Source organism: Anoplopoma fimbria, chromosome 9 (genome assembly GCF_027596085.1).
Source record: "Anoplopoma fimbria isolate UVic2021 breed Golden Eagle Sablefish chromosome 9, Afim_UVic_2022, whole genome shotgun sequence".
Classification (NCBI taxonomy): domain Eukaryota; kingdom Metazoa; phylum Chordata; class Actinopteri; order Perciformes; family Anoplopomatidae; genus Anoplopoma; species Anoplopoma fimbria.
In genome coordinates this window covers 24,401,630-24,417,069 of record NC_072457.1, presented here as the reverse complement: position 1 = coordinate 24,417,069, position 15,440 = coordinate 24,401,630, and the positions used below count along the sequence as shown (strand labels likewise).

Below are 15,440 nucleotides of genomic sequence, written 5' to 3'. Positions count from 1 at the left end.
TCATCTCTCTTTGATTCATGTGGGTCTAACAAAACTGTGTGAGTGTGTGTGTGTGTGTGTGTGTGTGTGTGCAAGGTTCACACAGAAGCATCAGTATGGGGTTATATACAACTGTGATGGAAACCTGCTATTAAAAACCTACAGTGATGAGCATGTGTGTATATGTGTGTTAGAAAACCTTTCAGCCTCATCAAATGGCTCAATGTTATCTTAGCCAGTTGATACGCAGATTTACAGAAGAATGTATGTTTTTCCAGCTTTTGGAAAAGTCATTGCCATGGATAAAAAAATGTGTGGATTTGAGTGAAACAGATCAGAAACAAGAAATCTAGTCCTAGAAGGAGAATCATTTAAAGTACCAGTTGTTAATAAGCTCATAACCGTAGTGTTTATCTTCTGCAGTTTTGTGATCTCTCTTTTTTTTTATTTAAGTTTTTCGGTTGTGCTTTTTTCTTTAACTGTTCAGCCCTGGCAGCTTATGATTATCTATCCACCTCCTCTTTCTCAAACCAAACACAAAATATTTCCTGTGGACCAGAATATTCTGTCCAATTAATACATCACGTATGGAAAGCATCATAAACTGGCTAGAGGCTCAACCAAAACTGCGTTGAATGAAATGCCAGTAGAGTGCAACAGTTAAACGATTCATTTATGTCTGACAACAAAGTAGAAATGAGGCGTTCCACTGACCTGTTGAGGTAGACACGTTTCTCTGTGAACTGTCCTTGGCCGTGCGCCGGGTCTTCAAACGGTTCGTTCTGGACAACCTCCACTCCTTCCCCTCTATCACTCTGCTCGTGGCTGTGTTTACTGATCATGTACAGCTGCCCAATCCGATACTGTAAGACAAAACAGTCAGACAGGATAAGTTCACATACTAGTGTCAGGAACTGGATAATGATAAAGGACTCACAATTTAGAAAGTAACTAAGCGCTACTTTTGTGTATGAACTCGCCATGGAATTAAAACCAAAGCAAATGAAGCACCGACACTAAATTTTATTATAATCTCAATCATTTAATTTCATTAGCAGCATGTTTTTGTTTTCATTGTAAAAGCAGAACAGAAATGTATTCATAACAAATAATGGTAATACTAAAAAAGAACTGAAGCAATGCCATCAGGTTTAATAATAATCATTGAGATATAACTTCACTATTTGAGAATGTAAATGGTGCAGTCTTTAATCATAAATATAATTTCAGGGTTCAGTTCTATGAAATTCCAAATTACTTCAACTGCGCTTCTTTCTTTATTCCTGCCCTCAGGCTGACAGAAATGTGGGAACTGTACAAAAGTAAAAAGCAGATGTTTGGATGTGTTTGACCATGAATGAATGTCCGTCTGCTTGGCTCTGAGTCAACACTCATTCTATATTTATTGGCTTGTATTCCAGACTTAGCTGAGAAAAAGGTCAGAAAACAAAACAAAGTCATGTCAGCCTCTGCAGCAACAATGCTTCTTCAATGAAAGGCCAGACTAGCTGTTTGTTTCTGTCTGAGCTTCTTCTGTTTTAATTATTGTGACTCTGTGACATTTGTACACGTTGGAACATGTTCAGTAGATGAAATACTCTGACCACGCATTAACAGCTTAGATACCCTTCAGCACAATCACTTTATTCACACAATAAACCGTGAATTGACCTGAATCTTAAACATTTTAAATCCAAAGCTTCGGTTGGTGACAAAAGACCCAGAAAGCAGCAGGAAAGATATGGAAATGAATGAAGGATTTCAAAGATAGAGAAAAGGCGCCGACTGAGGAGCATCAAAGGAGGGCAACTTGAGGAGTTTTAATGAGAAGGAGGTGCTGAAATTAAATAAATCAAAGAAACAGAAAAGAAACACAACTGGACAGTAAGAGAATAGGAAAATGAAAAAAAAATTAGGTGTTATTGGCAAGAAAAAGATGGTTTAATGATTACCGGTGATGTTCATAATCCTTTTATCTTTCATAAGGCTGTGAACAAGTGAAGCGGTTTCTTGCTCAGTCACCATATGCTCCTCTCCTCCACACATGTGCTTCAGTTTAAACAGAAATCTCAGAGGTGAGATGTGGTTGGCACTGGTAATGAAAGAGAGCTAAATCAACCCTATTTCCCCTGGATTCCATATTGCCTCTTTTCCTGACCTTTACCTGCCACGGCTGTTGGCTGAGCTGCAAAATACTGTCAGGGGAAAATGTGAGGTGCTTTCCAAAATAGCACCGGGGATCGTCAGCACCTAGCCTCATTAAATGCAATACAAAAAGTATCCAAATAAAGAAACTCTTTTGCATGCAATACAATATGCCTAGTATGTTTAACACTATACATTTGCCGATATAACTAATGATCTAAAAAAAAAAAATCCAATCATCTTTCCTGATTATTTACAATACAAATAAATGTGTGTTCTGTCGAGGTGGTTATTGGAATGCTCAACAGAGCTTTTAGTGGCCGGAGAAAAGAGTGTAATCATCTGAAAATAGATGCTCCCATCAGAGCAAAGAGGCTTTAACCTGCTGTAGGACAAGGTTGATGAATTAGAATAGCTTTAGATTAACCACTGATTAATTTAAGTATGGTGCAGGCAATACAAATCACCTTTTTTTCCTGTTGTCCTAAGTCCTGCCATTTAATGAAAGGAAGATTCCACAGCTTACAGTAATCTAAAACCATCAGTTAATCATGGACACGCATGCACATTCAAACATGGGCCTGAAAGGCACAATCCTATAGTATGCAGACACAAAGATAACTTACTATTATGTGCATTTACTCTCTCACAATATAGCAACCACTCATTAATGCAATGCTTAAAATCAACAAGCAATGAATGTGGCATAAAAAAAACACCGTCAACCTGCTAAAAATGTTTCCCAGTACCACAGAGCAGAGGCACTGCAGCTGGGTTTGTGACCTTCAATGCAAAGATCGTGTACATAATAAGGCAGAAGTTTGTTTGGAGATGTATAGGGGACGATGGTGTGTTTCAGAATTTTCCACACATTTTTCACCAGCACGTCACCAAAACTTCTGCCTTATTATGTACACAATCTATGCATTGAAAGGTCACAATACAAGCCGTAGCACCTTGGCTCTGTGTCCTCTACGGTATGTATGAGTTTCACTGTGAAACTTTCACTGTGAAACTTTCACTGTGAAACTTCCAAAGGGCAGCAACGCAATGACTCACTTCCTCTGTATCTGTTCCTTCCAAGGCCGCCGCTCTCCAGACAATGGTATACGTGTAAGATTGCGGTGTCAAAAAAGGACACACATTTAGAAAAACACACACACACACACACACACACACACACACACACACACACACACACACACACACACACACACACACACACACACACACACACACACACACACACACACACACACACACACACAACACCAGGCCTGAAGAAGGTTGTCTGTGCACAACATTCCTCAAGCTAGACACAGCAGTAGGTTGAGATCGGAGACGAACACGCAGTGTTTTGCTGACCTCTGCCACAGTGAGGAACGTGTTATAGAAAAAGTTGGGGGGTTTTGCAATTTTGTACCAGTGTGCAGCGTATTTTGCAGGTGCCTGCTGCTCTACATTGTTTACACAGAAAGAGCAATGAAGAGCCACAATAGAAAAGAGAAATAGCTGTAAGTCTGCTTTGGCTTGGAGTGAGAAACAACCGGTTGAATAATTGATTGGTATAATCACCAGTAAAATAAACTGAAACTATTTTCATAAATGATGGTCATTTGCCGAGCAAATAAACGACACATTTGATATACTTCCTTGAATTCTTAAGCTTAAAATGGCAAATCGAACATTATATGTTGTTTAAAGACCGCAGGACGCATTAACCGTTGCACCTCAAAAAATAGTGACAGCACCAGTAGTGTCACCCCCTCAAATCACAAATGATCATTTAACATATTTTTGATTTACATCACATTTTAATTATTTGGCTTCGAATGTGCTGGTGGTAGAGGGCAACCGATCAATCGGCAGGACAATTAATCGGTGCGATAAATACCATTTTGTTATAAACGAGATCAGCCTATGCCTGCGCTTGCGAGGCAGATGAGAAAAAATGTCTGCAGACATATCGGCAGGCAGCCTGCGTCAATTTCACCATTCTACGAGCAGATATCAGTGGGTTTCGTGCTCCGACAGTTAAAGTGAAAGTGAAACACTGGTAAACGTTTCAATGCTGCTTGGTGTAAAGTTACCTGAGAGAAAACAGTCGGACTTGAATCCTTTCCTTTCAAAGCTCACTATATTTAACTGGCCCCTCTTAATAACATTATGTTTACTCACACACTGACAAACTGGACCTAAAACTGAATGTTCATTAAGTTTTGTCTTGTCTATCAATATCGGCATCTGCCAATGAAAAACCCATATCAGTTGACCACTAGCTGGAAGGCATGTTTTAGGACTTTGGACAGAATCAGGCTAGATATTTCCTTTTGTCTGCAACATTAGAACTGTGAACCTGACCCCGAGGTGACGCCTATTCACTTCAACAAGAAGTATTTTGTTTGCGCATACGCCAATAACTGTTTTTAGTTCTTGGGGTCATGCCGAAAACTGAATATGCGCATTAGTGTTTAATCCCATGCCTCTGGCCAATATCTCTTCTAAATGACTGGTGTAGCTATTCAAGTTAATATAAGGTGATGTGGAAATGGAAGTAAAAAAGGCCAGGAACATTAATTTAAGCACAAATTCGCTCTTCTCACAATTTATAGATAAGGCCTATTGGGAATTGGGTCTGAAAAAAGTTAGTAAAACCCTGATACATATTATATGACTTGCACTTTAAATTTCCAAAACTAACTTGATCAGCGGTGAAGCAAATTCAAGCAGCCACTAAAAAAGTTTAGCAGTAGTTCAGTGCAGTGGAGTGGAGGTCTGGCATGTAGCGAGTATATGAAATGCATCAAGCAAAAGGACATTTTCAGCACTAATGGCACACCTAAAGTGTTTTATAACATTTTGAGTGTTGGCAGGATCAGCCCTGAAATGACCCGCACCAGTGTTAGGTTCTGTACAGCACAGCCAGGACGCAGTTCTGACATTAACGTCCTCCCAAGTGTTATCTAATACTGATACAGGGGTAGCCTGTTTGTGTTTTAGGTACCAGACTTGGGCGTTTTAGTAGTTGAATACGGTCAGCAATGTGTTCACTGATTGTGCTGATCCTGTCCCAATAAATACATTATTGGGAATGTCATGAAGATCAGCAGTGAAAATGAACATGCTCTCAAATATGTGTCCAAACATGGTATTAAATAATATAAATTCAGTGTTGAAAATGGAAAAAGGCCTCTGCCCATATGTGTGTTCATTTATTAATGCATGTGGTTATTACAACACAACTCTTACACCTTACCGAGTATCAGCCAGAACAAATTGCATAACATGTTCTTTCAACATCACCTTCTGTCGATTCAGCCTCCTTTCTACTCAATCGAGCCACATGAGCTGCATTAATAAAAGTTCACCTTTTCATTGAAGTCTCAAAAGCAAAAGGCAGCGTTTCTAAAAACAGCTCTGGGCTGTGGTGAGCGCCAGCCTGCTAGGTTAAGAGCTACTGTAAATAATGCAGACACTCTCCATCCCTCCTATTCATGCTACTTACAAAATGAGCATGGTGAGTGGGGTGGATTTAATGACGCTGAGGCAGGGGACAAGCTGGAGGACAAGGGAGCAGAAGGATGCTTTTTGTGAGTCCGTTGCTAAGGTTGCAGAAAACAAGAGAGATGTGCAGACAAACATAGAGAGGCATAAAGGGTTGATACGTGGTTAAAGAGGCAGTAAAGCGTGACATCGGTTTAATTTAATGTCAGTTTAGACAAGAGATGTCCTTTTCCATTCGCTTAGTCATCGATGAGCCGTAGCGATCATCAACTTCTAAAAATATCAAGGACGTGCATACATTGTCTCAGCCTCTTAAGGGGGATGGTGCGATTATTTGAAAGGTTTGAGGACCCCATGATTCATATTTTTCAGCCGTGAACCGTCAAAAACAGGCGTATTAGGGAAGGTTTGCACAACAACAAATAAACGATTGTACTGGCTGGTTGAATAACCCTGTTATTCCCCCCCCCCCCGTTGAAGCAAAACAGGCAATCACTTTAGACAAAGCCGCAGCGCTGAAGTACTAACTGTCTCTTGTCTGATATCTTCACAGCGTGGTCGATCATTTAGCTACATGACGCAGACGGCACAAAGAGTCCAGAACTTGCCTCGTCTTTATTTGATTTGTCTGATGACGGGGCACTCTGGTTTGTTGTTGCTCATTAATCAGTGCCAATAAATTAGAGTGTGTTGTCATCATCAGACTCTATAACAGGGTTCTGGTCCAGGTCGGTGAAACCAAAAATCCACCGCTGCGGTCTGATGGGTGTGAAATCACAAACTATGACTGGCTGTCCTGCTTGGAAGTGTGATCACAAGCAATTCATTTTCCTAAAATAGAACCATTGTGTAAAAGATGCCCCTGGTGTTTTCCCATAATACAAATACACTTAAGGACGTAGAGGTGGAGTCTGGTTTTCAGTTTAAGCTACATATACTCATCTGGGCTCCTTGTGAAGTTTAATACTAAGGTGTCTGTTTATCAGATGTCACATTTCTCTTTGGACACATACTCTTATCTGACATAATTCACATTTCATTTTTAAATTTTTAAATAAGTTCAATTTCAGCTAATTTATTTCTGCCCACCTGAAGTGTTGCTATGTCAAAGCAAAGGCCTTGCCAACCAGGAGAAAGTGGTTAATTCACTGCAATCTCACCAAGGCTTTGAGCACAAAAAGCTTCATTCATTAACAAAAAAAGAAGGAAAAAAAAGAACGGTGAAGTACTGCTCACTTTTCCAAGGGCTTAAAAAGGTCTAGACTTCTTGTCAGACGTACGTAATATGAATAAACAACATTGCAGCTTTAAGCTGTATTAATCAATATGTAGTCTATCTGGACTCCCTCAGCATTTCTGTGCAGTCGATAATGCTACAGCACCATCTTCAAGAAAGTGCAGTGGTCAGTAAAGCTACAGAACTGTTGTTGAGGGGGACGAGAATGAAGAAAAATAGAAGAAAAGAGAGCAAAAAATATTAAGAGGATTAAACAGTGGATGGTAAAAATGGTGAATCAGCAGATAGAGGAGAGGGTATAGGAGGAGGCGGGAGGAAGGAAAGAAACAGTAGAAAGGGAGAGGAGGAGTTGATTAGCAGGCTGCACATCCCTGTATAGCACTACATTGCCAGACCTCAGTGTTCAAAGGATGGGGAGAGGGAACTGAAATTAAAGAGAGCAATAAACTAAGACAGATGAGTTGGATGGAGGAAGGAGGGGAATCATTTTCTCTCCATTGAGAGATGATCTCTCTCTCATTATTCTGTGCGACAACCTCACTCGTATCTAAAAGTAAGGGTAACCCATCATCTTTTATACAACCTAAATATATTGTTTACTTGTCTCTGTTGTATGCAATACTTGTGTCGCGAAACGATATATTGCATTATATCTAGTCGACTAACAATCAGTCAGGACTACTCCCTCTCTGCAGGGGGGAGGTTTGTTTGGACACATTTCTTCAACGCTTTGTTAATCCTGGGCACTACACTGCTACATCCATCTTGTGTTTGAGAGTCCGGATCACGTTGTACAAAATTAAATATAAATCACTTCAATGAAATCCCCTCAGTTCAGCACCAGTTTCTCATTCAGCGCAACCACCTAGTGCAGCTTCAAAGTGCTCGTCCGCTTGCTTGTGAGTCGACATGTTGTGCTATTGCCTGGATCATGTGACAGGTCACTGGCCTTAGCCTAGAAGGCAAAAGGCAGCTACATCTATTGCTACAGGAGAGGAGAAGGAAGTTGTTTGACACACGTGTACACAGGGGTTCGAGGACATTAAAAGGACATAAAAAAATCGGTTTAAAACTGGATTTATATTTCTTTTAAGATGTATTGGTACTTGTCGCAGTCATATCGATGCACTCACCGCGGAAAAAATATCTGGTAGTAAGCTCTATCGATATTTTAGCATTGCCCTACTGAGCAGAATAAATTACCTTCTGCGCACACAAGTCCTCAACATCAGCCAATGACTGAGGACAGTGAGGACATAATGAACCCACGGTCAAACACCACTGCACCTCAGCACCCAGGTCGGCACACCTCTCCATTTGAATACCACTGTGAAGTAGGCTAATAGCTTCTCTAATAGCTCCTCTAATCACTGTGTTCCACTTGTAGAGGGGCCACGCTAATGCCCTTCGGGTGCACCATGGCAGCCCAACAGAGGGATCCTTTTGTGCTTGGCAGGTAAACACTGACAACTTATAAGAGCATCTTTGGAGGGGGAAAAAAGAAACCATTCTTGCAGCAGAACTCATGTGATTTTACTTGCTGATGTTATTCCTGAAAGAGTGAAACTGCTTTGGAGAGGACTGTGAAAGCATAAAAATAATCCTCGACTCAGAGCTTGTTAAAATGAGCTCAGTGTGCTTTCCTTGGTTACCCAGTGAATGAGTCTGTGTGGGAAGCAGGTATGTACATAGTGCTATTACTATCACACACTGACGACCTGTGGTAACGCAAGCAGAAAGGAGATTTTTTTCTAGAAGAAAAGCCCACACAGGAAGAAAAAAAAAAAAGAAAGTCCTACCTTTGTATTACTCTTGATGATCAAGACTGAGAGCAGTCAATGGAAATCTGAAGATCTGCAGATATTCTTTACTTTTAATAGTCGGTATAAGCCCCGGGGCTCATATATTTATCTTAAATTGCTACCGGTGTCAGAGCAGCAATCATGATGAGCCCAAGGGGAGTTGATGCTCCTTTCACTGTTTGAGTATCATTCATTCATTCGTTCTGTAATTGTTTACTTGCCTTCTATGTTGTTTGTAGCTGTTCTAAATTGTTGTGCTTGCGGTGCCGCTCCTTACAAACTTTGCACCCACTGTCTCAAAAAAGAAGTTGCAAAAACTCAACTTAATGGACACAGTCTCGAGCCATGTAAAAGTTATTACTGCTGTATCAATAGCTGTAGCTCCAATACCTCCTCTAGCAACTACCTATGCAACTATAAAGCTGTCTGCAAGTACAAGTACCTAAAAGCAGTACTGGTATGAATCAAATTGTAACAATGCCAACCCCTAGGTGAAACCTATCACCTTAAAAGAATAAAAGTGCACCTCCTCTCCCCCTTTCTTTACCTGAAAATGTAACATTGCCACACAACGTAGCAATATCTGATTAGTCTCTCATACTGTTTGTGTCATGTGGGCTGGATTGATGCTGGAGCTGTTCGGGGCACACATTAACAAAAACAAATGAGTAAGTCAAATTCTGGGGAAAATCTAGAACATCAAATAATTGGAAAATATCCTGGTGCTCTATTACCTCTCTCATCTAATCAGCTCTTCCCACCTCTCATCCCCACAAACACCCAGCCCTTCATACTGATGGATGGATGCATTAGCAGGGCAATATTGGCTTGAGTAATGAAGGACTGTGGTGTGAATGTGGACAGAGGTGCAACATTAGACCAGACTGAGTTGACCGATATAAGGAAACACGAGAGGAATAAATCTTCTTTCACACAACAGTATCTCTGTATGATGACACTTATTGGTTGGTATTCATTCACAGGTTTCCACACAAACTACGATTGATTTTAAAATGCATGTTGCAGCTGATTAACTGTTTATTCCTCCTAAGATTCCGACATGTAAATTGGCAGAGATATCACTTAAAAGGAAAACAGCATGCTTTGACTTTCCCTTTTGACCTTATGTGGCACAAACAGGTGATCCCAGAGTTTACCCATGGAGTGAGTGACCTTGTTAGCTCCAAGAACAGGTAAATTGTTCAAAAATCGCATCCATGTGTTGTTTTACCCCGGAACAGTGTTGACATCTATCCGGCCAGACGTGCGACTAAAGACTGCGTGGGATCTTTTGTGAGCTAACTGCCAGAATATCTTTCCAAAGATTCAGCCTCTGGTCCATCTCACGCTTTTTATAGCAACATTTACAACACACCTACATTCAACACTTCTGTCACTAAAATATAAAACAGGTCTGTTTTCAGCACTGTGCACATCTCAGATAATCTGATGGGTTTTGATATTGTTTATTTATCTTAAGAAGAGGTAGAATGAATTCTCTCGACCTATGAAGGATCTATTAATCCTTCACTTTTGTTTTCCAAATCAATACATTTCCATATACACGGTTTTGGCTGGACATGATATACACCCTGAAAATAAAAAAAATGATATAAAACTTTAATCTCCTCTTCTGCTCTGTAAGGTTTGTAGCTAGGATTGCATTGGTTCATAGCCTTTAATGCATCCATCAATAACACAAAGGTAAACACACTTTAATGCATACATACACAATCTCATACTGCTGGCACTGCTTTGGGCCCATCAATTTGCAATTCATTCAAACATCATTTATTACCAATGATGGCAAAGACACACACACACAAAGACACACACACACACACACACACACACACACACACACACACACACACACACACACACACACACACACACACACACACACACACACACACACACACACACACACCATCTTCTTCCCCTGTTCTGTGCACATTTAATCAACTGGTCAGCAGTCTGCAGTGCACTGGGCTGCTCTCTCCAGATAAGATTATCCTTTGACAGTCAATAGGTGGACCAGGAGTGTAATTATTAGTGTGTGTGTGTGTGTGTGTGTGTGTGTGTGTGTGTGTGTGTGTGTGTGTGTGTGTGTGTGTGTGTGTGTGTGTGTGTGTGTGTGTGTGTGTGCGTGTGCGTGTGCGAAGGCAAGAAAGAGTAGACAGAAAGGACAAATGAACAAGACAACACAAAGATGTTAAAGATAGTGATTGAGTGAGTGACAGAGAAAAAGACAAGGAGAAGTTATCTGTGTTGCCCAGGACAGGGAAACATCTGCAGGAAATCTCTGTCCTATCCTCAACAGGAAGGATCACAGTTCTCCCTCACTGTCTGCTGCTTGTATGGTAACAGCATAATTCCATAAAACCTCTTCAATTGCGAATAAAGTTTTAAGTTTGCTTGCGGTGGATTTTGCCTTTGTAAAATAAGAGTTAATGCGCTAAACAGATTATGGAAACGCCTTTGTAGGATAATTCTAACATTTAACTCACATGACTGATCAGCTGTTTCTGCTCTTTGTGTCTTCTTGGTTAATCCCATAACGTGTGAATGCTTGTCTTTGTCTCTAGAGAGAATTAAACGTACAGTAGTAGTAGAATTTTGTCATAAACCAAAGTATTGGACAAATTAATACTTTTACCTGATGATGGTGTATATAATAATTTATTCTGAGGAGGGAATGAATGTTTGTATCAAATTTTCATGGCAATCCAAGAGATCTGGGTACCATGAATGTCTGAATTAAACTTCATTGTTATCCATGAAATAGCTAATATTTCAGTCTGGACCGAAGCGGTGGATGAACCGCAATAGCAATAATACTCTGGACCTTACTGACTGTTCTAAAAATTCTTACACGTGTGTCTTTGTAATGGATTCAGGCGGAGTATTGTCTAACATCCTATAATGGCTAAGTATCAACATGTTATCTATAGTGAAAGGGAGATATATATATAAAAAAGAATCCAATTAAATCCCACTGATAATGGATTACTTGTCAATTTCCATGTTCAACCAGATTTTGAGGCAAAACAACCACTGAAATTACACATTTCAATAAGTCAAAAATGTTTCAATTGTTGTATATTGTTTTTGACGGCTGCCCCGATGACCTTTAAGTGAAAAAAAACTGTGCTGAAGTGCCCATCTGTGACTCAACCTGATACCTGTCAGCTTCAAGCTCCTGCTAATGTGGGATAAAGTGCCGGCCAGCTGAGGCACACACCCAAGAACGTACGCCTCCCCTTGCATAGAACTATTATTATTCATCATATCATCACACGTGCAGACAGGCCTGTGCACACACAGATGATGCACAGTGCACATTTATATGGACAAATCCAATGCCAGAGACAGTAGGAAGGATGATTTCCTGTGACGAAGATGTTGTTCCTGCGTCAAAGCAAGTACTGGCAAGAGAAATGTTTAATCCTTGATTTAGACAAGAGTGTATTTCATCGGGGACCTTTCCAGGTAGAGGTCTGCTACAACTTGAAAACAAAGTGATGAATCTTAACATTTGTATTAATGCCAATCCGTCATTAAACCGATAGAATAAAAAGACTGATAAGACTTTGCATCATTATACCACGGTCATTGGAAACACTTGATTCTGATTGGCCAGGAGTGTGGATTATTTTCAGATAACGGCACTGCTCTGACGCAGCATTCAGATAAAGGCTCTAAATTGGTATGCACAGGCATGTGGATGCAGGTTGGCAGATCTGCATGGAGTACAAGAGGTAGTAATCTATTACTGGCAACGTGCTGTCCCAGGAGCACAGGGTGAAGCATTCAAGACACTGTTTGGCTGATAATTCCACATTAAAATTTCCCTCAACAGCGAATTCAAATGCCGGCCTGTCAGGCTGATAGTACACCTGTCCTGACTGAAAAATGCTTGTAACAGCAAAATAAAAAATCAAGTCATATCCCCCGGTCTGAATGGAGCTGGGCTGTTGGCATTGAGGTGAAGGTCATGGAAGTGTGCGATGAATTGCAGATCGGCGCCCACAGCTGCTTCAGCCTGTGTGTGCAGCAGGAGAGTGGTGTGAAGAGCACTCTGCAACATGCCACCGTGTGTGTGTTTGATTGTGTGGTTGTGTGTGTGTGTGTGTGTGTGTTTCTGTGTGTGTTTGGAGAAGGGTGAACGGGGGCAGAACATATGCTCAACGTGTCACTTTCTTTTCAAAGTGGACAGATGTACTGTACATACATCGACTGTGTGTGTAGGTGAAAGGGGGTGTAGTTACTTTACGAGTTATATCCTGTATTGCATTGTATGCCCACACAAAAAAAAAACACTCAACACCTTTTACTCCACGCACCTCCATACAGCAGCAGCACTTAAACAATCATTTACATCGGGCCGCTTCCGCTACCAGTTGTATTCAGCACATTTTTCCGTCCTTTTCACAGTATTCATTACTCAATCACTGAGTCTGCATGAAGAACTATTAATTAATGATAGCCCACATGTGCTTAAAAAAAGAGGGATGTGGAAAGCCTTTTGGGAGAAACATGAATTGGGGTAAGTGGTAGGTCAAAGCAGCCTAATATAACAAACTAGTTACAGGTAAACGTTTCTTCACAGTTTAGATTTTTCAAATTAATAAAAATCAGTCTAAGCCTGTTGCTGAAAAAATGATATCCTGCTGCCATGGTTTGCTTCCATATAAATAAACATGACCTCTGAAATGTTACTGTGCTTCATAGCACAAGTTTATATCCCTGATCAACAGTTTCACCACATTTTATCTTCAGGAATGCCTGTTAAAAAACATACAAAGAGATAAATGGGAATGTATAGGGAAGGTCAGAAATATCAGTAATTTGGGAGAAGAGAAATTGCAAGATAAATTTGAGTTTTAAAAAAAAAAGTATTTCTGCTACACAATGTTATGTTTATCTTTTCATGCATTACTCTAATTAATTCTTGTTGATGACTGGATCCTTTTACATCTTTAAAAAATCATTAAACTATCAAAACTGGTAGACCTATACTGTTGGTGACTATGCAATAATTCCACTGGCCACAAACCTGTACCTGTAGAACATTGTTATACTGATCACTGATTACTGATCACTTTTATACTGAATATACAAAAACAACATTTTCTTATATTTTTTAAAGTTACAATCTTCCCTACAAGAGCTAAGTGCAACCCTCGCTGTGGAATTGCACACAATCATCTCATGATGAGAGCTCTCAAATGAACTCGTCATTCCATGAAAACATTTGAACTGAAATCTTATTAGAGGGCGAGGATGATAATGCCTGGTTACTGTATAGGCCTAGTTGCGGGTGCATTATGATTCAAGAAGAATGTGAAAATGTGGAATAGATTAAAAACTTATGATCAGGGCTCCAGTATAACCAATTTGTGAAAAGGCTTGATTTTTTATATCAGAGGGAGAAATGAAGCAAATAAAAAAAAAAAAGAGGAGGAGTAGAGCCGCAGGCACATTAAAAAGAAAAATGGCAACGAGCAGAGGGGGAGACAGGTGATAATATGAAGAGGAAGGCAGGTCCAAACCAAAAAAGAGAGAAGTCAAAGAAAGGGGGGAGATAATGTAAGAGAGGAAAGTGAGAGAAGACTTGGAACCCCTGTCCGGGTTCAAGGTGGGTCACTCGTCCGTCAGAGACGGCCCTCTTGCGGTGAACACTTCACGCACGCTGACTACCTGGGGTTCACAAGGTCCTCCTCTCCAGTTCTGGGCCCTTCTCCCTTTCGCTCCTATCACAACATCTCTGGGACATTCTGTTATTCGTTCTCCCCCTTCTCTGCTACGCTCTCCTACAACATCTGTTAAAAAGAGAAGTCAAAGAAAGGGGGGAGATAATGTAAGAGAGGAAAGTGAGAGAAGAGGCAGAGACCAAGACAAATGACAGGAGTGATGGAGCGGAAAATTATTTGAAAAAACAAACTGTAGAAAGTTAGAATGCTCAATAAATGTGGAGAGAATAAAAAGAAGAGCGAATGATAAAGAATGGCACTCTAACATAAAGGTTGCAAACGGGAGGTAAGTACTTGTGTGTGGGGAGAGAATACGACAGGGAAAAGGAGGAGAGGCAGGAAATGATAGAGAGTAAAGACAAGGAGTGTGAAAGAGTAAGACAGAGACTGAATAAAAAGGAATGGGGTTATAGAGGATGGTCCCTGACTCAGTAGATCCTGCCTCCTTGTCCTCTCTGGCCCACACAGGGACTGTAAATCCCCACGAAACTTGAGAGGACGTAAACAAACCATTAGCCCTGGTCTGCCAGAGGGGGAACCTGCCCTACACACAACACACAACACACACACACACGCACACACAAGCATTATACATGCAACACATGCAAACAGGTGTGAATGTGCAGACATGCTCACCTTGGTAGTACACGCATGCAAATTAGAAGTGTGCAAGCCTACAAGAGACAGTTCATACAGCACACACACACACACACACACACACACACACACACACACACACACACACACACACACACACACACACACACACACACACACACACACACACACACACACACACACACACACACACCAAGGAGAGTGTAAATGCAAGCACTCTGAATGCATTCACCTCTACAGAGCTCATCACTGCTACTCTGCCCTTTTTGTAAATGGGACAGGGACATATTACAAAACCCTCTCATGTCCGGCCACTTGTGGAGTAAATTACTCACAATGTGTCCTGGAACACGGTTGGCCACCAGCTCAATAAACAACACATACACCAAGCATATGGTT

At 40.7% G+C, this 15,440-nt stretch overlaps 1 protein-coding gene across 1 annotated transcript in view; it reads right to left on the bottom strand.

The window, feature by feature from the left end:
- Positions 1–15,440, bottom strand: part of LOC129096021 (cytoplasmic phosphatidylinositol transfer protein 1-like) — a 66,089-nt gene that overhangs the window by 13,547 nt on the left and 37,102 nt on the right. Inside the window, exon 2 of the mRNA XM_054604665.1 lies at positions 694–842. Coding sequence (XP_054460640.1) covers positions 694–842 — 149 coding nt within the window. The remainder of the gene's footprint in view (positions 1–693; positions 843–15,440) is intronic.